At 56.5% G+C, this 26,328-nt stretch overlaps 1 protein-coding gene across 6 annotated transcripts in view; it reads left to right on the forward strand.

The window, feature by feature from the left end:
- The first annotated feature begins 1,114 nt into the window (after nt 1–1,114).
- Nucleotides 1,115–26,328, forward strand: part of MEF2D (myocyte enhancer factor 2D) — a 31,628-nt gene continuing 6,414 nt past the window's right edge. The window contains exons 1-9 of one of the 6 annotated variants that reach the window (XM_036442019.2): nt 1,115–1,462; nt 18,026–18,217; nt 18,828–19,031; nt 20,697–20,831; nt 21,665–21,875; nt 22,089–22,145; nt 23,761–23,951; nt 24,445–24,465; nt 25,644–25,773. In XM_036442019.2, coding sequence (XP_036297912.1) covers nt 18,164–18,217; nt 18,828–19,031; nt 20,697–20,831; nt 21,665–21,875; nt 22,089–22,145; nt 23,761–23,951; nt 24,445–24,465; nt 25,644–25,773 — 1,003 coding nt within the window. In that variant the 5' untranslated portion in view covers nt 1,115–1,462; nt 18,026–18,163. Of the gene's footprint in view, nt 1,463–2,134; nt 2,159–12,707; nt 12,833–18,025; nt 18,218–18,827; nt 19,032–20,504; nt 20,643–20,696; nt 20,832–21,664; nt 21,876–22,088; nt 22,146–23,760; nt 23,952–24,444; nt 24,466–25,643; nt 25,774–26,328 lie in introns of those variants that run through there. The other 5 variants (XM_036442017.2, XM_045583279.1, XM_045583278.1 and 2 more) reach the window with 5 other exon arrangements.

Consider the following 26,328-nt stretch of genomic DNA (forward strand, 5'->3'; position numbering starts at 1 on the left):
TCTCTCTGTGCATGCTAGTCTTTTTCAGCACTTAACCCAGAATCCAGTTTTAGTCCAGTAAATCGAACCCAGCCAGATAGAAATCAGGGTGTATGAAGAACTGAGTGCCCTTCTGTTCTGCAAGGTTCTCTGAGATCTAAGTCAGATTCCATCATTTCCTCAAGCTCGGGTAAAAAAGCAGAACTTAAGACGTAACAGAGGTGCTGGAGAGGAAATCTGGCTGGTGTGGCACCCACACTCCTGTTGTAGGGCATGTAAAGATTCACCACACCCTGGAGCAACCAGGAATTCTTAATTTTTTTTAAGAGCTACTGCTGCTGCTTTAATAAGAAACTTTTGGGCGTTTCCTATCCTGTAGTTGAAATCAGGGTCCCGCCCCTTTAAATTGCCCCCCTTGACAGTAAGTGCTCCGTGGCCACAGTCACTGGGGATTAGGTCACCCAAGAACTATGAGCTGTCGCTTTAAATTGCTGGGCGTCTGCCGAGCCAGGCCGGCAGGGAAGGGGTCTGTCACAGGTAGAGGGAGCAAACGAGCTCCCTGAGGAACCCCCAGGAATGCATGTGTCCCTTTAAGTGAGCTTGGGCACACAGTCAGCGGGGGAGATGAGGGGATCTTTTCTTCACTTCACGTCTACCCTTAATTTATCTATTTAGACTCCCACCTCCCAACTCTCCTGGGGCTCGAGGGGGGGGGGGCTTCCGAGGAGCGAGTGTGTCTCTGCCCCTCTCTGCGCACAGCGCCTCCCGGAAAAGGACCTCCCTAAGCGCATGGCGGCAGCAGCGCCAGGCAGCGGGCCCGCGAGCTCCGGGGGCCACCTACGCCGCGGGCCGAACCCTCTAAAGGCCCCTGGGTCTCGCCTCCCCACTTTGCCTCGCTCCGTCCCTTCCTCCCTCCCTCACGGCCGGCGGAGGGATCTGCCGCTCGTGGTGCTACAGCCTAGCTTGGTCAAGCCGAGGGGCGGGGGCTGACCCGGCCCGGCCCCGCGGGCCAAGGGAAGCGAGGGGCGGGGCCGCGTCCCCGGTCCCGCCCCCCGCCGGGGCCCCGCCCCTCGACACCACCAGTCTCTCCCATTGGCCCCGCGCCTGTCCATCACCGTCGTTTCCCCGCCCCTCAAGCTAGGCTGAGCAGTGCCTACGTCGGCCTTGAGTCCCAGGGGCTGGAGGAGTTACCTTTGGAGCCCGAAAGGAGGAAGGAAGCAAAATATCAACACAGCGGAGGCGAGTCGGGTGTTCGGCCCCGGTCCCCCGCCTAGCCCGCCGCCCGCCCGCCCGTCCCCCCCCCCCCCGCGCCCACGACGGGGGTCCAGGCCCCGCGGCGCCGCCCAGAGCCCGCGTGGACACCAGCCTCATTTGTTATTCCCCCGCCCGGAGCCGCGGCTTCCCGGTGTTAAAGATACCCCGGACCAGAAGCGAGAGCTGCCCCTCCTCAGCCGTGACACCCCCCTTCTCCCCAGCGGGACCGGTGAGTAGAGAAAAATAGTGTGCCTGTCGCTTTAAGAGGCCCCCCTCCCCCACTCCGCCTTGGGGTTGAGGTGGAGGGTGGTCCCGGCTGTCCCCCCTGACGGGGTGGGACGGGGTGGCCCCCTGGGCCGGGAGAGCTCGGGGAGCGGGCTGTGTTTTCGCGCGGCGTCGGTGGGAGGTTGCAGGGGGGACTGTTTGTGTCGGGGAGCCGGCTGTGGGGGCAAGGGGGGCGGTCTGGGGGGTCGGGGTGGGGGCGGGCGGCTGCGAGGCGCGCCGGTCGGTGGGTGTCCGGGGGCTCCGATGGTGTCCGTCCGAGTGGCCTGGGGAGGGAGGCCATCCTCAGAGGGGCCCTCCGGTGACAGCCGGGAGCGACTGACATTTTAACAGCCGCCCCCCCCCCCTCCCCGCGCCGCCTGTTCCCTCCTCCTTGGCCCGAAATGGTGCAGAAGGGGGCCTGGGAGGGCGGCGGGAGGGCGGGGGCGGGGGGAGCCGCAGCTGTTTGGGAAGCGGGGGAGGGAGGAGAGATGTTGTTCAGATGACACCGGGGTGGTGGGTTGGTGTGTGTGTGTGTGTGTGTGTGTCCGGGCCCGGGTTTTGCCGGTGCCTATGGAGTTGGGACGCAGAGTCACCACGGAGGTGGACACGCAGGATCCTTCCTCGGGACCTCCTAGCCCGCTTCCGAGAGACCTCTGATCTGGTTTGTTAGCAGCCGCAGCTGGAGAACCCCTGGCCAGAAGTTTGCAGCTGTGCAACATCTGGGCAAGAGTTCTCCAGTCTCTCTCCGTCTATGGCCAGCTGATCTGGGCTCAGAGTGGGGGGCTAGGGGATAGGGTAGAGGCCAGCCCCCGTCCTTTAAGGTTTGGGTCTCACAGAGATGGGGGACAGGGCCTCCCCTTCCCCAGGAATTCAGACTGCCCTCTTGGGAGCCTCCTGAGGTCTCTCAGGAGAGGAGGGCTGCAGGCTGGGAGCAGTCTTGGAGCCACTGAGTAGGGTATCCCGGGTTTGTCCAGAGTGGGAAGCTCTGTGAGTCCCCTTAAGTAGTGCATCGTGGATGGGCTGGGGGAGGGTACAGTGAGTGGATCCTGTGTCCCCTACCCTGTGTCCAGCCTCCCTTTTAAGGTTTCCTTACAGGCCTTGTTTTGGGGGCGGGGTAGTTGAGGGGGTGACCCTCCTCTCTCCTCCCCTCCCCACCCCTCAGTGGGCCTCCTAGGCATTTCAGGTGCCAGCCTTGACTATGGGAAGTTTGCCATCTGGGGCAGTGACCTTGGGCTGCTCTGGCCTGGAGATAGGAGGGGAGCACACGATTGAGTGTTTTGAAGTTAGGGAGCTGTCCACCTCCTCCTCCCCTCCAAACCCCCAGCAGGGACATCTCAGGAGCCAAGGAGAACATCAAAAAGGCACATGTCATTGTTCACACACGTCCACCCGCCTGTGGCCAAGGGTCACACCCGCTCCGGGTCTCAGCCTTTCTGTTCCAGCTCCCAGGGCCTGCCTGGGAATGCATTTCCTTCCTGCGGCTTCCCAGTGCTGGGCAGGACGTGGGGGTGGGATGGAATCAATGTGACATGGCCGAGGACCCATCGCTATGAAGTCATTGGGGGACACTGGAGCTTATATATAGCTCTTCCCTCCCCTGCCTTAGCACCGGTATTTGGACCCTTGGGTCTCGGTAGTCATGTTCTCATTGTCACTTCCCTGTCCCCAACACACGTGTGTGTGTGTGTGTGTGTGTGTGTGTGTAACTAAGATCACACAGCAAATCTATGTCAGAACTTTAGTCCAACCGCCACTCGCCTGGGCATGGATGGCTTCACAGTAGGAAGAGACCAAAGGAAGGGAGACACAGTTCTTGTTCTTGGAGGCCCTGGTCCAAGGAGGGAAAGAAGCAGGACCCAGTCAGGGAGCATCATAATCCTTATTGGGGGTTGGGGGGATGGGAGGCTGGGCTAGAGTTTCTTCTGTGTGCTGTCCCCAATGCCTGGAACAGAGTGATGGAAGACGTGGAAGGACAGCGGGGGCTGCCCATTGCTCACCCCACTCTGTACCTGCTGCCCTGCACTGGAGGGGCCTGAGCTTCCCAGCTCTGCCTCTCTTGGCTCCTGGATCCTCTCATCAGCTGGGAGATATAATGGTCTTTCTGGCTGCTGTTATATAATCTCTCTCCAGCAGGTTTTTCTTTAAAGAAAAAAAACAACAACCCTCACTGGGTCTTTTTTGGGAGGTGTGATGGGGGAAAGATGGCGAGTAGGCTTGCAGGGGGGAGCCGGGGAGACCAGTAGCAAGGAGGGGTGGTTAGACAAGGGTTTAGACCCTCTTCGATTGTTGTCTAGCCCCTCCCACCCTCCTCCTCTGACTGTGCCCTGGAATGGTCTCTTCTGCTGTGGGTGTTCTAGTCCTCTGCTCCTCCTATCAATCTTCTTCTGGGCAGCTGGGTCCCTGGCCCTCGCTGGTTGGCACTGGGTCCGCAATCTCAGTGCTTACCTCGGTGCTGGCCTGGTGTGAGTGTCAAACACTTTCCCACCCGTTTCTGTATCTCCATGGGGACAACGGGGGTCAGGGACAAATGGCTGGTTTACCATTTCCTAGCTGTATTTGGAGCCAGGCCCCCTACTTCTCTGCCCCCCCAGTCCACAGGGCGGTGGCCTGTGGAGAAGATGAGTCAGTGAGGTGGGTAATGGAGGCCTCCACCTCTCGGCCACAAGTCAGAGTTGGGGTCCACTGGATTCTAGCAGTGAGGATGAGGATGAGGATGAGATGTCCTAGAACCCATCACTGGGGGTTAGATTCTGGTCCTGTGGCTCTGGTGGCAGGTTCTCCCCACCCCTTGGGACCGAGGCTGGAACCCTCCAGGCTTTCTGAGGCCAGTTGGTTTGAGGCAATTATCTCCCTTTTACAGGGAAGGAGGCGACGGTGGTGGGGGCAGCATAACCTCAGCATCACTGTAATCACTGGTGGCTTTTATGGGCCAGTCATGAGGTCGGAGTCCGGCCAACTGTCTGTCCTTCTGTCCCAGTTTGGTGACTTACTCATGGGGGGGAGGTGCTCTGGAGGCTGGACACCCTGCTGTGTTGGGCTGACGGTGCCCTGTCTGCCCACAGCTGCAGCAGGCAGGGTGGAACTCAGACCTGGGGAGGAACTTCCCGGTGCATCTGGTTGTTGGGGAGACAGCCGGCTCCCATCGGCTTGGGGAAAAGGAGATCCCAAAGCTGTTTCGCTCTCGGTGGCTCTGCGGAAAGGCCTTGAACTTTGGCCTGGTGGGAATGGTGCAGTTGGGCTCCTGGAATATTTATTTTCATTTCTCTCCCCCTGCCTGGGGCTGCAAGTCTTCTGAGGAGAGTTTGTCCTGGAGCTATGGGGCCAGCTGGTGGGCCCCTTTCCTCTGTCTAGCAGGGGGGGCCGGGTGGAGCGTCCATATGCCCAGATGCACCTGGCAGGTCCACAGCACCTAGTGGCGCACAGGCACGAAGGTGTGCGGTGCGTACACGTGGGTGTGCAGCACCCACGGAGCAGCTGCCGCCCTGTGGGGGGTGGGGGGTGGGGGGTAGTGAATGGCAAAGATGATTAAAGGATTGGAGACTGGGGATAGGGTGGGGGGGGGGGGGGAACCGGAGGTAAGGAGATGAAGGACATACTAGAGCTCTGAAGAGAGGAGGGTGGACTGGAGCATGAGGGATGGAGGTCAGACTACACACACGGGCAGACCCAGAGGCTGGCTTGTGGGCTGTGGAGCCCTGGCTGACTTCCATCACTACCCTGCCATCCCTCCCCTCCCCCACTTCCCTCTCTGTGGCCCTGGTTTAGCCTGTCTGTGACCCTCACACTGCTTGTGTGTCCTTGGATAAGGAGTTTCCCCCAGCCTGTGGTGACCAGAGCCCCTGGGTGTTGTGGTGGTTTCTCTCTGGTTTCTGCTGCCCTCCCCATTCATTCTGACAGCCCTTCCACTCTGATGCAGCGAGGCTGTATCTGAGCCCTCAGGCCTTTGGGGCAGATTCCTGGTTTAAGTAATCTCTGAGGCCCTTTCCTGAGGCTATGGCCACAACCTCCCTTTCCTGGAGCCTCACCGTGCTTCTGGCCAGGCATGGAGACAGGGGGATGCGTTCGTGAAATCTGCACAGGACCCCGAGAGTCTGGACGTGGGGTAGGGGTGGGTGTGGGGCAAGGGGGGGTGGCTGTCTGATCTCTCTCTTGCTGTATGCTGGGAGGGGAGGGACTTGTCTGGAGCTCCGGCCTGCTGCTGGCCACACCCAGGTGGGACCATATTTACTCATTTAAACTCACCCTCCCAGGAGGCTCTGGGCCCAGCCTGGTCACCGGCCCTGGCTGGGTGCCTCTGGCTGGGTGCTCTGGCCACTCCCTAGGAGTCGGGCAGACCAGGGAAGCGTATAGAGGAGCTTTTTTTTGCCTCTGGTCAAGAGAGCTTTACCCCACTCACCCCGTTTTCCAGTACACTTTTGGAGACCAAAAAACTAAAATTGGTTTAGGTCTTTGGGGACTAGAGGAATGAAACTTCCCTTTGTTCTATCCCTGTGTGCCACGCTCTGTGCTGGGCATGGAAACATATGAAAACTTATTTATTTCTCTCCACAGTTGTTTCCCATAGTTCGGAGACTGCATCAGAGACTTGCTCAGCCGCTCCCCGTGCGGAGGGCTAAGGGCTTTGGTCTGAGTTTTAAGAGGGGGGTGTCTGCCTTCAGGAAGGGCAGTGGGATGGGCAGCCAAGGGAGGCCTGGAGAAGGAGGAGGATGTGCGGAAGGGAAGAGCAGGCCTAGTGGGATTCCCTGGCAGAGGGCAGAGGGCAGAGGATAACGTTCGGTGGCGAGTGGAGAGAAGGTGCTTTGTGTCCTGAGAAGGTGTTGTCTTCTGATTGAGAGAGCCCCCGAAGCTGGGACTTAGAAAGGAGGTGTGTCCTTTTTTCCAGACATCAGGGTTAGCCCGGCCTGGGACTTGCCAGCTAAGGCACCTACCCAGAAAGTGGGGCGGGAGCCAGCAGTGTCCCAGTAGGGACTCGGTGTATGTGTGTAGGGAGCAGGTGAGCAACTGAAGAGGCCCTGAGGGAACCAACAGGCCTCGGGCTTAGCCTGACCCTGGGGGAGTGGGGGCGGGGCTTGGAAAGCGGAGTGCTCCCCAGCCAGTTGTCTCCCATCTCAGAACCCTTCCACACGTCACCACCCCAGCTTTCCAATCCCTCTAGATTCATATTCTTGATTTCCCTGCTCCCACCCTGCCAACGAATACTTGGGGTTGAGGGTTGGAGGACTAAGAAATAAGAGAGAGCTCGACCCCATTCCTCAGGGAAAACCTGCTGAGGAGGGATGTGTGGGAGAAGAGGTGTTGGTCTCTTCAGGGCGTCTTCCCACTGCAGTTGGACCAAGTAACTGGAAGCAGTGGGATGGAGCCGATGACCTCGAACCTCGAGTTTGTTTCCTTTAAAGCATGCCTGTGTGACGTATTTGGTGAGGGATAATGGTTGGGGGTAGAGCAGGAGAAAGGCTGATTTTGAAAAGGTGCTTCAGGCCTTTCCATTTACATCTTTCTTGACCTCTGATCCCCTGTCCTCCAGCCCCCACAGCTGCCTGCCTCCCCGCTGACTCCCCTATGCGTAGGCTGTGGCAGGCAGGCCCGTGGGGCCCCTGCTGACTGTGTGGGAACAGGTGTCTGGGACCGGCTGCTCTTGCTCGTCTTGCCCACCTGTCAGCCCAGGGGATAGGGAGCCGATGGGGAGGGGAGAGGAGGAACCTCTTGGTCCTCTCACCTGCTCCCTGGGGTGGGGCCCTGGTTATAAAGCACAGCAGAAGGACTGAGAATAGATCACAGACAGGACTTCCCACTTAGAGGAAGGATAGCTCCAGATCGTGGCAATGGCAGAGAAACCGTGGTAGGCAAGGGTCCTCGCTGGCAGACATCAGAGGGGTCTCTGCACATGTCTTCATGAAACAGCGAGAAGCTGGGTATCGGCGAGGAGCATGAATTTGCATAGCTGTGTGCAGGTCCCCTCCCCAGTCCCCCGCCTTCCTGGGCCCCCCTCCATCTGGCTGGGCATCTTAGCCTCACCTGGCACCTTTCCTGAAAGCAGCAAGCTAATCCTGTAAGAGCCGCCTGGCTGGCCTTCTCAGCAGGCCCACGCAGCTGCGCTGCCTGCCCTCCCTTGCCAGGGGCTTAGAGGACTGTCCTTCCGAGTCAGAAGGAGACCCGGGCGCCTCTCTGAGTGGCCCCTTTAAATCCTCTGTGGCTTCCCTGGGCCATGATTTCTCTAGGAGGATTTGCTTTCCCTGATTGGATTGGCCTCTTTCGGGCCCCCTGTCTGTAACTGTAGGTGGACACATCACACTCATCCTCCATCTTTTATCAGAGTTGTCTCTGTCCAGTCCGAGGGCCCAGGCCTCAGCGCCCCTCCCCTCTCTGCCGGCTCTCCCTGTCCCAGCAATGGGGCCTGACTCTTCCTTCATCTGCTTTAGTCAGAGGAGTCCAGCAGGCCTTGTTCTGAGGGTGGGAAGAAAGGGTCTCACAGCTTTAAATAAGGGGCCAGCCACTGCCCTGGAAGAGAGTGCTCCTCTGAGACTGCCTGCTTTTCTCCACGTTCCCCTCTTCAGCCTGCTCTTCCTTTGGCCAGGGGCCCACATGCATAGTCACCCCCCGCCCTCATTTCCATGGGAAGTCCCTCCCCTGGTCTAACCAACAGCCCATCCGCTGCAAAGGCAGGCAGCCCAGACCCAGCACTGGTATCACTCTGCTCACCCCAACGGCTCTCCGGCTGACCCGCCCCCCAAGGTCCCAGCTGCCACTTTCACTTCTGTCTCCTGAGACCCCAGAGGGAAGTGGGGTGGGGAGGTGGAAGGTGACACACTAACCGTCCCAACTGCCCCCACCTCTCCTCATCTGAGGAGAGGGCTGGCCTGCGTCCTGTTCACCAGTCTCATTTAGGTGACTGAAATGCAGGGCAAGGGTTGGCTGTAGTGAGAGGGCTAGAGGTTAGATAGCAGGCAGGACTTCCCAGGATTGGAGACCACTGACGGACTTCATTGTTTAGAGGGTGTGGCTGAAAGTGTAGACAGTATAGCTGGGCAGCAGAGGTCAGTTTGACCTCCTCCTGCTCCCATTGGTTGGAATGTAATGCCTGGACCTTCATGCCTTCCACGTGTTCCCAGCTGTCCGTGCTTGGTTAGGTGGATCCTAACTAAGCAAATTTGAGCCCTAGAGGCTACTTAGAGGCCAAACTCTGCTCTGGAAAGTCCTCTCTGTGGTCTTGCCCCTCTCTTGGTTGCTGTACTAGCTATTTCCTCTCATTTGGCACTCTTGGGAATGGGTTTTTAAAACAGGGACAGAGGTAGAAGTTTGCCACCCACCTCATCCTCCTGCTGCCCAGCCTCTGCACCAAGGAGAATGGAGCTTTTCCCCTGGGGAGCTGCAGGGCGGTTGTGGAGCCAGCACCCACCATCTCATGAATCTTTACAAATTCCTCATGACTACACCTCCCCTGCTCCACCCCCCACCCCCATCTCTACCTTGACAGGGGCCTGGACAAGACTGGAGGACCTAGTTGGTTGAGAGCTGTAGACAGTACAGGGAAGGGGGGTTATTTATCAATTCACGAATGCTTTCGGGAGGAGAAAGATGGGCCTGGAGGCCTGAGGTACCGGGAACTCCATTTGGGAGTCCCTGAGTGCCTAGTTTTGGTGGGTGGCCCAAGACCTGGAATGAAAGTTGAGCTTGATAGAATAGGTCAGAGACACTAGCAAATTCCCATGCAGATGTGAGGTAGTGAGTCATTACTGATCGGCCTGCTGGGGTAGGGCATGAAGGGAGACTCAGGCTGGGGTTCCAGAATTGGCTCCACTAATGACCATGACAGTGACCTTGGGCCAGTCACTATTCAATACCCAGAAGCAGGGCCCAAACCCTGGGTCTGATAGGTATACCATGTGAGGGAGGGATTGGGATGACTGAAGTTGCCCCCAGGGCCTCGTGTGCCTCAGCTGGCACCTTTCCTGGCAGACCATGAGCCTCTGTTAACCCTTGGCCATCTTTTGTGGGGATTGATGTTCAGAAAACACCTCCCTCTTTAGCCTCTTCATTATTTTCTGGCCTCCATATTGCTCTTCCCTCTTTTTTTTTCTTTTCTTTTTTTCTTTAATACTTTTATTGATTTCAGAGAGAAAGGGAGAGGGAGAGAGTCAGAAAAATCAATGCTGAGAGAGAATCACTGATGGCTGCCTCCTGCATGCTCCCTCCTGGGGATCGGGCCTACAACCTGGGCATGTGCCCTTGACTGGAATCAAACCCAGGACTCTTCAGTCCGCAGGCCTACGCTCTATCCACTGAGCCAAACCTGCTAAGGCTGCTCTTCCCGCTTAAGCTGGAGAAGAGTGGACCCAGACAGGTGCTCTCTGCTGTTCCCTCCCCATGGACTCACACAGTCCTAACTTCTTCCTTTTGGGCCTCTCAGAAGAGCACAGGCCTGAGTGTTCAGGCTGGAAGGGCACGTGGGTACCTAGTCCACTCCACCCACCCATTGCACTGGCCAGTGGGTGCGGCCTGGAGGGAGCGGCGACTTAATTCAGGATCACACAGTACTCAGTGACTTAGGGCCAGAGCAGGCACTGGAATTCGGTCCAGAGCCCCCATATTTCCCTGGGATGCTGTCCCCCCAACGCTTTTCTACAAAATTCAATCTCCTGTTGTTCCCAGATTCCTCCTGAGATCAGGCCGGGTGGCTCCGGGAGCTTGCAGGGGTTTGGGGGAGGTTTGGAGGAGCCAGCCCAGAGGCCGGAGCTGGGGTAGGAGGAGGTGTTGGCACCAGGGAGGGCAGGCTGCCTGGCTGCTGCCTCCACAGGGAGACGTACAAGCTCACAGCTGCCGCAGGAAGGATGAGAGCTAGACTACAGGAAGGACGAGCTGGGGTGGGGAAGCAGTGGAGGCGGCTCAGGAGGCAGACCCTCACTGGAGAGGCGTCTCCTGGGCAGAGAACAGGATGACCCCATCCCAGGAGGTTTGCCAAGGAGAAGAGGGCTGGAAGCCCAGGGTGGGGCCAGGGAGCCTTGTCCAGCGGAAACCCTCCGGAGGGAGGGCTTTCAGCCTCGCTCCCACACTGGATGCTCCTCCTGGCAAGTCAGTTCCTGTCCCTTCAGCTGGGGCTGTAATGCCCTGCCTCCATTTGCATTCCTAGGGTGCCTGGGACCTGAGACCACCTCTGCCGCAGGCCCAGCTTCCCGGGACCGGTCCTTTTCCCCTTCCCCCCAGCCGCCAGCCCGCCCCCAGGTCCCTTGTGGGTGAGTTAAAATTAGCTCAGTGCCCAGGCTAAAAATAGCCCCTGCCCAACCCGGAGGCTGCTGGGCTGGGGGAGGGGAGTTCCCGAGGGAGGGGAAGATGGTGGGAACCGGGTTTGGGGAGTGAGCCTGCCAAACTGAACTCTGAAGGGAGGAGGATCAGGGGTAGAGGCCTGCTTGTGTCTCTGAGAGCAGATCGCCTGTGCCTTTTAGAGTAGATCGTATAGAACTCAGCGGTGAATGCAAAGAGACTGCCACGTGGGAAAGGATGGGGGAGAAGGAATGGAGCCGGGAGTGGTGGGTGGGGATCAGACAGGAGCGGGTAGGGAGGTGGGGGTGGGGTGAGAATTGGGCTTCCAGGACCCGTACAGTGTCTGTGAAGAAAAAGCTCCCTGTCCAGGGGCTCAGCTCCTGGTGCTGGGGGGCGTGGGGGGTGGTTCACCTCCCTGCCCATCCTCCAGAGCTCTCCCTGCCTCTGCTTCCCGGGAGCAGGCCCAGGTTCAGAGTGGCTGGAAGGTTGTGAGCCTGGGCTGGGAGGGAATGGAGGTGGTAACCAGGGATTGAGAGCCCCTGGGCCTTGCGCTCACCTCTGCTCACTCTCAGGACCTGCCTGCCCTCGAGGGTGGACATAGTCCAAAGCCTCAGGGGCAGAAATGCTCCTTCCAGCAGGGGAGGGGGGAGGCGGGCCCAATGCAGGCCCCCAAGGGCCTCTCCCCGCCCTCGCCCAAGGGGGACCTGCCCTTCTCTTGTCTGACTCTTGGCTGGACTGCAAGTTTTCCGAGCAGGAATGGTGTCCTGTTGAATTACACCTACGCGCCAGGCCTGACCTCAGGGTCTTGTCTCGTGTCTACCCACTTATCTCCCCACCTTCCGCTCTGTCTGCTCCTGCCTCCCTCTCCTAGAGCCCTCTCCTTGTCTGCCTCTGCTCCACGCTTAACCTTCTTTCTGGCCTCTCTACCTCTTCTCTGTCTCCTTTCCTACAACTGTGTGTCTGTCCCCCTCTGTGTCTGCCTCCCCCACGCCTCCTCCCTCATTAGCGAGCAGGCTGCTGGAGGCCCCCTGACTGTGGGGGTGATGGGTAGATTGGATTGCCACCCCCTCCCCCAGCTCCTGCTGCTTATTTCATGCCCTGCAGCCCAGCCACAGGGAAGGGGCGGGAGGAGGGATGACAGCTGTCTCCAGCGCCTCCTACCTTCCCCTTCAGTCCACAGCCTGCCGCCCTGGGCAGCCTGGGAGGGAGGGATAAAAGGCCCACCTAATGAGAACGGCCTTTCTCACTGTGCGGAAGAGCAGGGCCGAAGCCACATTGCTCTGTGACAGGGGCTGCTCACTCGGCCTCTCTGGGCGTGTTTGCCTCATTTGACCGGTGCTGGTGTAGCACTTCTGAAAGCAGGTGCCTTGCATTTTCTCAGAGCCTGTGGGACAGAGGACACATCTGGAAGGATGTGTGTGTGTGGGGGGGAAGGCAGGAACTCCCCTGACACTAGCCATTGGAAGGCACTTACTTCTTTAGCTGCCTGGAAAGGCCAGTCCTGCTGCCACTGTGCTCCAGGAGACAGCCCTGACCGCTCCCCTGCCCCCACGGCCCGAGGCCATCCTCACACAGGAACTGAGATAGCATCATTCTGAAACCCCGAGAATAGTTTGAGTATTGCTCAGGTACCAGGAGGTGTCACACTGGAGGAGGCTGAGGCCTGCTACTTGTCCCATACCCCCTCCTAACCAAGACCCCCTCTAGGGTACATTTTGCATATTATCTGCACCTCATTTGCATGTTAATACAACCCACGTGTTCCTCCTGGGTCTGTAGCACACAGCTTGGAAAAATGGCTGTCCATGGGATCCTTCGGGATCTCCTCAGCCCCTCCTCCTTGTCCAGAACGTTGTCAGCTGAGCCTCCCACCCTGTGTCCTCTCTGCTCTCCGCTTACAAAGGCTTCTCTGCAGCCCAGCTGCCATCCTTCCTCCCTCTTTGCTCCTCTGTCTCCAGGGGAAGGCTCTACCTCTCCCTGCCTCGCTCCCCACGCTGAGCAGGTCCACTCTGCCCCATCCTGTCCTGCCAGCACTGCCCCCGAGGGTGAGTCAGAAGCAGCTGGAGACCTCCAGAGGGTGCTTTTGGTGACACAGATGCAGTCAGCCAAAGAGATCATAGCTGTGGCCTGAGGTCAGGATGGGCCAGGCCCTGGGGCCATCAGAGCAAGAAGGCCATCCTAGCTACCCCCCCACCCCTCCTATCTCCACGCAGCCCTAAACCCTCCCAAGCTTTGGGCTCCAGGAGAAGCAGCCCAAAGCCAGTTCTCCTGGGAGGGCTTCCTAGAGGAGGAGCAGGTGGGCAGGAGAAGAGGAATGGGGCCTGGGCAGGCCAGGGAGATAAGGCTCACATCTGGAGAACAGATGCTAAGGCCTCTGGCTCCTGGAAGTTGGTTAGGTAATTAGGTAGACTGCTAATTAAGGAGGTCCAGGTGTTCATTAAAATGTCGCTAATTGGTTAGGAGGGAAGCTTGGACAGGATAGGCCTCTATACCTTCGATAGGGTCAGTTTAGGGTCCTCTGTGCCCATTCCGGCCCCCGCCACCCCTCTTCCAAAGTCAGGGGTGAGTTCATGATCTTGTCCCAGAGCTTTCTACGACTCTGCAGCAATGTAGCATGGAGAGCAGAGAGGAAAGATTTTTAGGACTGAGCCTGCTTTGTAGGAGGGCTCCTGGTTAGATAGGAGGAAGGACTGCCGAGGGAGTGGCTTCACTTCTTCTGGCAGTGGAGGGGCTATGAGGAAGGGGCCTTGACAACATGGCATTCTAAGCAGTGCTTTGGGGGACGGTGGGGATAGGTGTTGCCCTCCTGCTTTCCCTGTCAGAGGGTGTTGGATGGGTCTCTGTGGCTTCCCTGTCTTCTCAGCCCTGATCCCTCTCACATCCTAGCTCCCCCAGCATGAGGCGGGGGTGGGGGGGCGGTATAGGAGATCAGCCAGGGAGCTGGTTGCCAGGCGACAGTTGCCTAAGCAACCCCATCCTCTCTATCTCCATGTGCTCAGGGCTGCTCCTTAGAAGACTTTAGAGTCTCACCCTCTATACCAGCCAACCCAAGGGTGGAGAGGGTTGAGGACTCTAATGGCAGAGGTGGTCAGAAGGTAGGTGGTTTCCAGGGGAGCAAGCTTCAGGTGCAGCTGGGAGAGGAAGGGTAGCTGGTCCTGCAGCAGGACTGATGGAAAGACCACAGAGGACTTCTTACAGGGTCACAAAGATGAAACAATCCTCTTTTCTTTTTCAACAAATATTTCCTGAGCTTCTCCTTTCGGGGGCTAGAGTGGTGAAAAAGACAAATGTGGTTCCTGCCCTCAGGAAGCTTGAGTCTCACAAGTGAGGCAGGCATTAAATAGAAGCACAGAATTATAATAATTTAGAGCAGTGGTCGCCAATCGGTGTTCTGCGGACCACTGGTGGTCCGTGAGGTCTGAAAGGTTGGTGGCCACTGACTCAGAGTCCCAAGTGCTAGGAAGAAGAGAACAAGATGCGTTGAGAGTAAACAATGTGGGAACCAAAGGAGTGAGACTGGCTTGCAGTAATGGCCTTTCTGAGTGGCAGGAAAGCTAAGAATGTTCTCTCCCAACTTGGCGAAGACATAATATTGGCCACACATTGACAGAGGTTACATCTCAACAAGAATTTGCTTGTGAACAAAGGGTGGTGAGAAGGAAACATAGAACGGGAGGGGAAGGGCAGTGAGATGCTATAAGCCAGAGGAATGCTGGAGTGACTGCATTTACCAGTCTGCATTGGGGTCTCCAAAGCAGGCCAGAGAGTCCTTTTTATTATTTATTTATTTTTTTAAAATATATTTTATTGATTTTTTACAGAGAGGAAGGGAGAGAGATAGAGAGCTAGAAATGTCGATGAGAGAGAAACATTGACCAGCTGCCTCTTGCACACCCCCCACTGGGGATGTGCCCACAACCAAGGTACATGTCCTTGACCGGAATCGAACCTGGGACCTTTCAGTCCGCAGACCGACGCTCTACCACTGAGCCAAACCGGTTTCGGCAAGAGTCCTTTTTAAAAAGCTCTCTTCTTGCCCTGACCAGTTTGGCTCGTAGACAGAGCATCGGCCTGCGGACTCAAGGGTCCCAGTTTCTATTCTGGTCAAGGGCATGTACCTTGGTTTTGGGCACATCCCTAGTAAGGGGTGTGCAGGAGGCAGCTGATTGATGTTTCTCTCTCATTGATGTTTCTAGCTCTCTATCCCTTTCCCTTCCTCTCTGTAAAAAAATCAATTTAAAAAAAAATATTTTTTTAAGCCTCTTCTTATCCCCACTCCCCTGCCTTCAGTGTGCTCTCCTCACCTCCCCTGCCAGGCTCTAGGAAATGTAGCCTGTGGATTGCACTGGGCGGCAGGGGAGCTGAAATCCTTGGGTTGGAGACTGTAGCAGGGGTTTGGCGGAGATTGGGGTTACAAGCAAGGAATGGTGAGGGGACAGAGCAGTTCTGGGCCCAGGTGTCTTGGGGCCACTCAGGGTTGACTGGGCTTGTGAGGGCCACCGTGGGAGGCCTGGGTCCCATGGAGCAGGTTGAGAACAAGGGAGAGGGGACGAGAGAGGGGTAGAGGGCCCTTCCAGGAGAGGGAAGGGAATTCCACTGCTTTCTGAAGATATAGACAGAACAGAAGCTCTCCTTCAGCTGGGCTGGGGAGGGCCTGAGGGACAGGCCTGGGAGGGGAAAGAGTGGAGAGGAGTATTCCTGGCTCCTCCCAAGTGCACAGATTCCCTGCCTCCCTCCCCCACGCCAAGATGCTGCGGCTGAGCCTCAGACCCTGCTGCGGAGCACTGGGGACCATGGCTGAGTGGAGCTAAAGGCTCAGCCATTGGCAACGAGGGCTGGGGCAGGTTCCTAATTATTGTGTCTATTATCAAACACCTCTCTCCATCTCTCTGTAAAAATCCTCCCTTGACTGCAGGGGGGTCTCCGACAGGGGTGCTGTGGAAGGGGAACTCTGGAGGGAAGTGCTGGGTTTCTGTGGTCTGGCCTTCTCTCAGGACCCAGTCGGAGAGGCTTTAGAAAGCATGACTCCCATCCTAGCTGGTTTGGCTCAGTGGTTAGAGCGGTGGCCTGTGGACTGAAGGGTCCCAGGTTCGATTTCAGTCAAGGGCACATGCCGGGGCCACAGGCTCAATCCCCAGTAGGGGGCGTGCAGGAGGCAGCCAATCAATGATTCTCTCATCACTGATGTTTCTATCTCTCTCCCTCTCCCTTCCTCTCTGAAGCCAATAAAAAAAAATATTTTTTTAAAAAGGGAAAGAAAACATGAGTCCTATGCTCACTGCCCCCTCCACCATCGCTCAGAAGGCTCCATCTCTGATGAAAAAACTCCTGAAATCAAAGAGTTGGAGGGACCCTGGGGTTAATTCATGCCTCCAGCTCCCAAGGGCTCCCCCAGCCTGTTGGGGCGCTGCCCACACCGGGAAGCATGCACCTTTGCAGGCTCAGGCTGAGCTCTCATTCCTGTGTCCCCTCCCATCCCAGAGTATCTCCAGGATTGTGTAGTTCAGGGGCTCCGTTTCCCATTCTGGCTCTGGAACTGGAGCTGTTCAACCGATGGGCCATGACGGTTTACCCAATAGACGCGCTGAGACAGAGAATCCCGCCTGGTGCCTGCGGCCTCCTGGCTTCCGGCCGTCTCCTGCGGGTACGTCCGCAGGCTCTGTGTTTTCTCTTTGTGCTTCAAGGTGAACAAGGTTGGGAAGCACTATTCAGACTGAACTTGGGTTCTAGACTTGGCCCATTCCTTTAGAGAAGGAATCAGCAAACTGTGGCCCATGCTTATTCGTATAAATCTAGTTTCATTAGAACACAGCCACACTCATTCATCTGTGTTGTCTACAGCTACTTTCATGCTACAATGGCAGTGTAGGCCTGCAAAGCCTGAAATATTTAATATCTGGCCCTTCACAGAAAAAATTACCAACCCCTGGTCTAGAAAGGTGGTTTGTTTGTCTGTTTGTTTGTTTATAGCACATGTGTCAAACACAAGGCCCGCGGGCCAAATCTGTCCCGCCAGGCCTTGCAATGTGGCCCGCACCGCGCTGTCATCACTGCACTCCGCTGCGTTTCCATCACAATGACAGTTTATGACTGTTCAGTAAACCATTCGGCCCGCGATTTAGGCTGGATTTTAGATTTTGGCCCCTTCTCTGATTGAGTTCGACACCCCTAGTTTATAGCAACAGAACACTTCAAAAAAAGTTACAGGGTTAGGCCCACTGAGTAAAATGGACTGGTGTGGAAGTGGTAGAAGAGATAGGGGGTCTACAGCCCCAGCCCCACTCTGGAATACCAGGCCCCAGGGCTTCGTGAGCTGGGTTTGAGGATTTCTGGTATGGTCTTTGTGGTTTTTTAAGATTTTAAAATTATCAAAATTTTTAAAAATATTAGTTTTTATTGATTTCAGAGGGAGGGAGGGAGAGGGAGAAACATTAATGATAGAGAAAATCATTGATCGGCTGCCTCCTGCACGGCCCCTGTCCCTCTTCCTCCCCCTCCCCCAGGATGGAGCCTGCAACCGAGGCATGTACCTTGACTGGGAATGGAGCTGTGACCTCCTGGTTCATGGGTCAACACTCAACCACGGAGCCACACCAGCTGGGCTAAATTAATTTTTAGAGAGGAAGGAAGGGAGAAGGAGAGAGAGAGAAACATAAATGTGAGTGAGAGTGAAACATCAATTGGCTGCCTCCTATATGCCCCCTACTGGGGATTGAGCCTGCAACCCATTCATGTGCCTTGACTGGGAATGGAACCAGCAAGCTTCAGGTGCACAGAATGATGCCCAAACAATTGAGCCACACTGGCCAGGGCTCTGGTATGTTCTTGATACAGGGATGCAGAATCACTCCCATTGTGGTACCAGGTAAACTGCCAGCTGCATGGACTTGGCAGGTGTGTTCACGCAACACGTTCTCTGCACTGAGCTCCAGCACAAGAGCCGCTGTTCTGGCCAGAGGGACAGCTGGTGAGCCCAGGTGTCTCTGTTGTGGGAGAGGAAAGTGGCCGGGATGTTCTCTGAGACCCAGACCCTTAGAAGTCAGGGAGCTCCATGTATTCCATCTGACCTGGAACCTGAGTCCTGGGCTCTGAGTGTGAGGTCCAGCTTGTGCCTGGCTGTGGCATGCCGTCCCCTCAGGTTGCCACCCTGTCCTCATTTTGAGGACACTGACAGCCTCTCCCAGAGGTGCTGTGGACCTGGCCTGTGTGCCCAAGGAGCAGGGCTGAGGATTGCTAGGACTGACTTCTTGCCATGACCTTCCCCTTCCAGGAGGCTGTGCAGAAGGTGTCCTGCAGACCATGAACTGAGCACTGGTCCCAGACCGTTCATGAGCACAGTGTGAGGTGTGCCGAGACCTGCCACCCAGCGATCCCCTCCCCTCCCTGGCACTGAGGATCCCCGGAGAAGATGGGGAGGAAAAAGATTCAGATCCAGCGAATCACCGATGAGCGGAACCGACAGGTGAGGAGGTTCTCGGGCCACACAGTGTGGATGAGGGCAGGGAGCTGGCCTCAGCCTCTGTTCCTTGCAGCCACTCCATGAGGGCTTCCTGCAGGAAGGGTCTCTGAAGGCTATTATGGAAGGGGAAGGACTGAGGGGGGACAAAGAGGAGCCCCCACCTCCTTGCAGCTGTTAGAATCCTGTGTCCCAGAGCGCCTGCGCTGATGCAACCACACAAACATGCCCATGAGCCCTGCCCAGAAAGAAGGCAAATGCCCTGGGCATGCCCCCTTTCCCAAGGTGAATCCTTCCCTCTTCCTACCCCAGGGGAAGAGCCAGGAAGTCCTTCTCTTCTCCTTTCCTGACCTCGTTATAGTCCCCAGAACAGAGATGTGGAGGTTGGTGCATCCGGGTCCTCTGCCTTCAGTGAGTTAGTTGTGGGTTGTGCCGTGGCCATGTGTTGGCAGAAGGATGCTGGCCTGTCTCTTCCTCAGGCCAGGGGCTCCTGAAAAGAGAGCTGTGTCACTGAGATGGGGGCTCCCAGGAAGAGGCTGTGTCCAGCTGTCTGTAGTGGGGACTCCTGGGCAGGCCTTGACTGAGCCCGATCCGGCTGCCCACCCACCCCCTGCAGGTGACATTCACCAAGCGGAAGTTCGGGCTCATGAAGAAGGCGTACGAGCTAAGTGTGTTATGCGACTGCGAGATCGCCCTCATCATCTTCAACCACTCCAACAAGCTGTTCCAGTACGCCAGCACGGACATGGACAAGGTGCTGCTCAAGTACACAGAGTACAACGAGCCGCACGAGAGCCGCACCAATGCTGACATCATCGAGGTGGGCCCACGCACCGGACCCCACCCACCCCTGCCTGCCACCCAGCGCCACGTGCCCGTGCAGACGCACCCACGGGCCGGGCCTGCCTGTGCATGCCCAGGGGTACACCTGCCCTCGTAGCTCCAGACCTGTGTGCACCAACGGATAAGCCCACGTCCTCTCACGCACACCCTAGCTGAGGAGGAAGGAGGGGCAGTGAGCACATGTCAGGTGTGGCTGCCGGCCCGGCCCACTCCCCCTGCGGCCCTCAGAGTCATTCTTGTCTGTCGGGCGTGACGTGATCTCTCCTCCATCTTTTCTCAAATTCTCTCTGTCGGTGTCTGTCTCTCTCCCCTCTCTAGCTTTTGGTCTGCTACTGCATCCCACTCTTTCTTTCTTTGTCTCCCTCTTTGTTTTCATCTCTCCTGCTGTCTCTGTCCCGTTTTGGGTCCCAGAGCCCTATGTTCTGTTTCAAAGAGGACTGCCGTTGTGAACTGTTGAGAGACACGGGCTTTGGGGTCCAGTTCTGGCCTTTACTGGCCACATGACGTTGGCAGATGGGTTGGCCTCCCAGAGCTTTGATGCTCATCCACTGCCACGAAATGGGGCCAGAGCCTGCTTTGAAGGGTGCTGTGGGAATTGGATGAGACGGCCCAGTTCTCCTCACACAAGGTATTCGTGCCTTGGGCACAGGAACTTGTGCGGATGGAGAAGGATGCCTGGGAAGGCACAGGCTTGCCTTCCTGTAATGAGACTTTAACTCAGAGATTTGGAGGAAATGCCCTTATTTTTATATTAGAGAAAACAGGACCAGAATGTAAAATTTGCATTCATTTTAAAGACAAAACAAGTATCTATGAAGATGTTTTGATCCTTGAGAGGGCAGCTTTGAGGTCTACTCCAGACCCACCAGGTATGTCCTTGCTTTATGGCCACACGTGAGAGGCTCTGGCCTTGGGCAAGGACAGCACACGGGGTGGCACATGGTAGGAGCTCAGTCAATGCTAGTTCCTTTGTTTGCCGTTCGCTCTCTTGTCTCTCTACCTCTCTGTCTCATTGCTGTTTCTCTCTCCTCCATCTTCTGAGCAGAGCCCAGGGATTGAGCTAGGCAAAGCCAGCCCCATTACCTTCCCCTGGGGAACGCTCCATGCCTTTGTGCAGAGCTGGTCAGGGGTGGTAAGGCAGGGGTGGCCAGGGCACCTCCTCCCAACCCCCAGAGCCCTCCCCACCTGTCACCTTAGGCACATGTCTCTGCACCACGTGCATTCTCTGGGCCGTGCCTTCCTTCCATGTGACCCCTGCACGCTGATGCCTCCCCACCAGCCGCCTCTTCACACAGGGCCCCAGAGGGGAGGTGGCACTGAAGCACTGGGCTGGGGAGATGCCGGGGCCCCTGAGGAAGGAGGTTGGGGAACAGTTAAGGGCTGAAAGAACCCCAGAGAGGTGGGTGTGGGAGGACCCTGACCTCTGCTGACGGTAGTGGTGCGGTTACAGACCCTGAGGAAGAAGGGCTTCAACGGCTGCGACAGCCCCGAGCCGGACGGGGAGGACTCGCTGGAACAGAGCCCCCTGCTGGAGGACAAGTACCGGCGCGCCAGCGAGGAGCTCGACGGGCTCTTCCGGCGCTATGGGGTGAGCCCCACTCACTCTCTCTCTGTTGGCCCCCCTTCCGGCCCCTTCCCCCAGGCGCTGCACAAGAAGCACAGGGAATGTGAGAGCCCTGAGGTGGACGAGGTGTTTGCCCTGACCCCCCAGACGGAGGAGAAATATAAAAAGATAGACGAGGAGTTTGATAAAATGATGCAGAGTTATAGACTGGCCGTGAGTAGTAGCATGGAGGAGAGCCTCCCCGTGGTGCATGGTGTGGCTTTGCGCCCCGCCCGCCCTGGCCCTCTGCTGCCTCTGATGGATGTTCTGCTCTGAGCCATGCGGGGGCTATTGGTGATTCCTAAGGAACCTCTAACCTTGGTGATGATAAGCCTGTGACCCTCGCTGAGCCTCACTTGGATGGAGCATAAGCCAGGAGAGGCCTGGAGTGTCCCCCTCACCAGCAAGAAATGTGTAGATGACAGGAATATAGGAATTGCTGTTCTCCGGCTCTTTTGTGGGGGAAGGCCCCCTTGGGCCTGCTCTGACACCTCAGGCTCAGATGCTCAGTAGCATTGCTCAGGGGAGTCAGAGACTGTTAAAAGGGAAAGGCAGTGCGGTGGGTGAACACCTACAGTAGGCCAGTGGATGAGAAACTGCAAGTGGGATGATGCCCGGACCCAAGTGCAGGCCTGTAACAGCTGCGTGTGTGAGTTTGGGTCTGTACTCAGGGCCTCTAACCTGCTCCCCGTGTGTCCTGCCTGGCTGAGGACTAACCCACCTCTCCTAGGGGGCTCCAGGTGTCCCTGGTCCTGTCTGAAGTGAGCAGAGCCTTGTCCTCGTTCTCTGGGCCAGAGCTGGATCCAGAGCAGTCCCACCAACGCGCTTCCTTGGTGGGAGTGGCAGGCAGGACCCCAGAAGGGCCCAAGGCAGAGAGATGGAGCTGCTGGCCCTAGACTGAGTGCACAGCCCAACACTAGAAGAACCCTGGCCCGCTTTCTCAGGCAAAGTGGGCCCCAGGTAAGGGGTCACCCTGGCCTGACCCTGCCTCTCCGTTTTCTGTCTAGTCAGCTGTCCCGGCCCCCAACTTTGCCATGCCTGTGACCGTGCCCGTGTCCAATCAGAGCTCACTGCAGTTCAGCAATCCCAGCAGTTCCCTGGTCACCCCTTCCCTGGTGACATCATCCCTCACGGACCCACGGCTCCTGTCCCCCCAGCAGCCAGCACTACAGAGGAACAGTGTGTCTCCTGGTCTGCCCCAGCGCCCGGCCAGTGCAGGTGAGTGGGCCGTAGGTGGGCGGGTGAGCTGGAAATGAGGTGTGATGGCGACTTGGAATTCCATTTTCAATAGAGTATTTCTCTTCACCTGCACAGCATTCTCCCATTTATGTGGCTCCTGAGGGAAGGAACTATGGCTCCTGTCCTGATTAGTCACCAAGACTTCTGGAGGGAACGTCTTGTCAGCTCATCACGGTTCTGTTTGTCTTCCAGGGGCCATGCTGGGGGGCGACCTCAACAGTGCTAATGGAGCCTGCCCCAGCCCTGTTGGTGAGTACCGCTGCCCTTGCTGGGGGTGGGAGAGGTCCTGCCCAGGAGTCCAGGGACAAAGGAGGACCTAGATTACAGGAGAAGAAGATCCCAGGGCTGCATTGGAAGATTTCAAAGCCCTGAGATTTTTTTTTGTCTGTAGCAATGATTGGTGTGGACCTATAGGCTCAGAGAGTTCTGGACAAACTGTTGGAGGTGAAGATTCAAGTTTTTCCAGTTGAGCAGGACATCTGGTTGGGATCTGAAGGATGGGACTATATCTTGTATTGCCAGTGTGCAATAGGCACAGACTCACACGCATAACTTACATACATACACGTAGGCATTCTCACTGATGGAAATACCAGACACTAGATGTGCACAGTGTGTACACATCTATAAGTCCCAGAAGAGAGGCACACACTCCCCACCCGGCAGCTGACAGTGCTCCTGCTCGTGCTGTTGTCTGGCTGGTTACTATGACTCCGAATGTCACCATTGACGTCACCCTGACATTCCTGCCATTCCCGCAGTGATCTGGGAATTGGGATGGAAGCAGCCACACACTTACAGAGCAGCAGTGTGCTTGCAGGCAACAGAGCAAGATGACACTTCTGATTGTGGTTACCCCCAGCCTCTGGGCTTTAGAACCCCTCATTTTAGCACCAAGCACTAGCCTGTTGGCAGTAATTGTGTATGGGGTTAGGAGGTGGGGGAAATGAGTGAATACGCTCCCTCTCTAAGGAGAGGGCCAGACAAATGCCTGCAGACCTTAAGGAGGCAGCGATACTTGTGAGCCCTCAGGCCTGGCATGTGGAAAGTGGTGAGGGCCCTAGCTTGGCTTCTAGGTAGCTATGTGGCCCCATAGAAGTCATTAATACCTCTGTCAACCAGGCCCTTCCGTAAATAGGACTAATGATACATGTCCTGACCGCCTTGAGGGTTAGTGTGAGGATTAAATGAGATAATATGCATGTGAAAGCCCCAGGTAGGTTGTGGAGTATGTCATTGTGCTTGTTGTTACCAGCCTAATTATGCTGGAGGCTGGGTTATCAATCCCCCTGCCAGGAACAACACCACCACTAGCGAATGGTCCATCTTCCAGAGCTGAGGGATCTTGTCATGGGCTCATCCAAATCACCGTACACCCAGCTCACTGCAGAGGGAGCGGCCTGAGTGGCCGATTTGCCCTGGTGAGCAGAATCCTAACTGAGGCCCAAATTCCAGGCTGCCACCCCTTTTCCAGCCTGGGTCGTGTGGGCCTGGTCAGAGGCAGGTAGTGAGATCACAGGACTTCCTGCCCAGGAGTGGGTACCAGGAGGAGAAAAGGTGGGGGAAGCTTGGCTGCAGAAGAACCTCTTGAACACTGTGGTTTCCATTTCTAATTCTTCCTACCAACCTCAGATCTCCCACCACCCAGTCCCATCACACGTAGCTCAGAGCCAGGAGGATGAACCAGTGATTCAGTAGGAAAGGGTCTTAGGGGGAAATCAGAGAGCTCAGTACCCACTCAAAGCCTGGGCGTGGCTTTGAGAAGGGCTGGGTGGCCGGAGTAATGGCGGGGGGTGGGGAGGGGCCAGTTAACAGGGCTGAGGGGTGGGTCCATGTTTTCCTTTTGCCCTCATCTCTTCTCTAGGGAACGGCTATGTCAGTGCTCGGGCTTCCCCTGGCCTCCTCCCTGTGGCCAATGGCAACAGCTTAAACAAGGTCATCCCTGCCAAGTCTCCACCCCCACCCACCCACAGCGCCCAGCTCGGAGCCCCCAGCCGCAAGCCTGACCTGAGGGTCATCACTTCCCAGGGAGGAAAGGGGCTAATGCATCACTTGGTGAGTGGCGGTTCGGACGGAGTGAGGGGCGGGGAGGGGTGGGCGGGGAGGGGCAGGGGGGTGGGGAATGGGAGCGTGGAGGGAGGAAAGAGCGGATCTCCAGCGGGAGGTGTGAAGGTTACCCAGCAGTTAGGACTTCCCAAGAGAGATCACGAAGCATGGCTGGGAAGAAGTCCCAGAGGGCTTTACACCAGGTTGGGACACAAGTACCAGCCTGCAGGGCAGTAAAGGGAACAGGAGAGAGAATGTTCTGTAGCAGGAAGAGGTCCACCATCACAGCAGAGGATGGGAATTAGGTGGTGAGGATTTCCTGGCTGATGGACATTGGGATGTAGCATCTTGTGGAAATCCTTCAGGGCAGGGAGAAGCTCTGTGCTGCTAGGCCGCAGAGCCTTCCTGCTCCGTGCGGAGGCGGGATGGTGTGGGGACAGTGTGTGAGGGGAAGGTGGAGGCCAGAGACTGAACCATGCCTTGGTTTTATTTCTGCTCCCAGACTGAGGACCATTTAGATCTGGTAAGTGAGGCTGTGAGATGTTTGCCGTGGCTTTGAATTCTGGGTCATCCCCTTGCTCTGTGGCCCCCAGCATGGAATATGTGTGTGCCCCTGTCCTTTCGCCTGTGTGTGTAGTGTGTGTTGTTTATTTGGTTGTTTGCCGGGAGCTCCAAGCAGGATGCAAAGGTGGATGGGGCAGGGGGCAGACATGCATGTGTTTGTACATGTGTGTATGTAGCTGTCTTCCTGTGATGTTGCATTCATGCAGGCACACCTTTCTCTGTGTGTCTGTGCGTGTGCCCGGGGAGTGGGCTAGGCCTTGTCCCAGGAAGCCTGGATTAGGCCCTTAGACGAGAAACTGGGCTGCACTTGCCCTTCGACTCTGCTCAGGCCCACTACGTTCTTGGCACGCACCCTGACCAGGACCAGCGCAGGGCCTCATGAAAGGGGTACCAGCCAGACAATAAGTCCTTTTCCAGGGAAGCCGAGACTTAAGGCGAGGCCAGAGATGTCGTCGGTGGGGGGCTCCCCCTTCTCCCCTCTGTCTGGTGCTCCCTCTGCACAGCCGTCTCACAGGCACTCAGAGGCGTACCCAGCCGCTCTTTCCCTCACACACCTACATACCCTCAGCCAGGATGGGGCGGGGGCTCCTCCCTCCCCAGTTCCCCGATGGGAGGCCAGTGAGGCTGGAAAAGGCAGGCAGGCTTTGGCGGCCAACATGGCAGCAGTTTCGGCCCCAGCGTGGAGTTGGAATAAACAAGTGAGTCAGCAGCAGATGGAGCTGACAGCCCCACACACGTGTGTGCATACACGCAGGCACACGCATTCTGTCACAGATGCCAGCATGCCTCTCCCCAGGCATGTGCTGCTGTGTGATAGATGGAGAGCAGACTCCAGAGGCGTCAGCCAGGGGAAGAATGGCTCTCCCTTCTCTCCTCTGCCCTCGGAGAGCTTGGTGTTGGGCCACAGGGCATGCATTCCTCTGTGTGTGTAGGTGTGAATGGATTTGTGTGGCATGTTTCCCTCTGTGGATCTCTGAATGCAACAGCATGTGTTTGTGTATCTTCGGGGCCTCTGCTGAGGCATCCCATCTGGGCCTTGGGACTCGGAGACCCCAGGTTGGCCTTGGAATGGAGGGTCAGGATAATGCAACCCGCCTCCCCACCTACCACCTCTTGACAGACAATTTTCTCCTGCAGAACAATGCCCAGCGCCTTGGGGCCTCCCAGTCTACCCACTCGCTCACCACCCCAGTGGTTTCCGTGGCAACACCGAGTTTACTCAGCCAGGGCCTCCCCTTCTCTTCCATGCCCACCACCTACAACACAGGTGAGTGTTCAGGTGGCCTTGGGGCGGGAGGGACCAGAGAGGGGACACGAAATATTCTCTGGGGACACCTAATCGGAGAAAGGCCATTGATTTGGGAGAGCCCTACGTAATTAAGGTTGCCAGATTTAGCCAATAGAAACAGAATGCCTAGTTACATTTGAATTTCAGGTAAAACAATGAATAATTTTTTAGTATGTTGCACAGACATTCTTCTATAAAATATGTCCCAGGATATACTTATGCTAAAAAATTATTCATTATTTTGTCTGAAATTCAGACTTAACTGGGTATTCCTTATTTTTTAATTTTTTTGTTAATCCTCACCCAAGGATATTTTTTCTATTGATTTTTAGAAAAATTGGAAGGGAGGAAGAGAGACAGAAACAGAGATATCAATATGAGAGAGACATATCCATTGGTTGCCTCCCTCACACACCCTGACCAGGACCAGGGATTGAACCTGTAACCCTTCAATGCTTGGGCCAATGCTCTAACACTGAGCCACACCGGCCAGGGCAAGGGTATTCCTTTTTTTTTTTTTTTTTTTTTTTTAAA

The sequence above is a fragment of the Pipistrellus kuhlii genome, unplaced genomic scaffold (assembly GCF_014108245.1).
Source record: "Pipistrellus kuhlii isolate mPipKuh1 unplaced genomic scaffold, mPipKuh1.p scaffold_m20_p_18, whole genome shotgun sequence".
NCBI classification, from domain to species: domain Eukaryota; kingdom Metazoa; phylum Chordata; class Mammalia; order Chiroptera; family Vespertilionidae; genus Pipistrellus; species Pipistrellus kuhlii.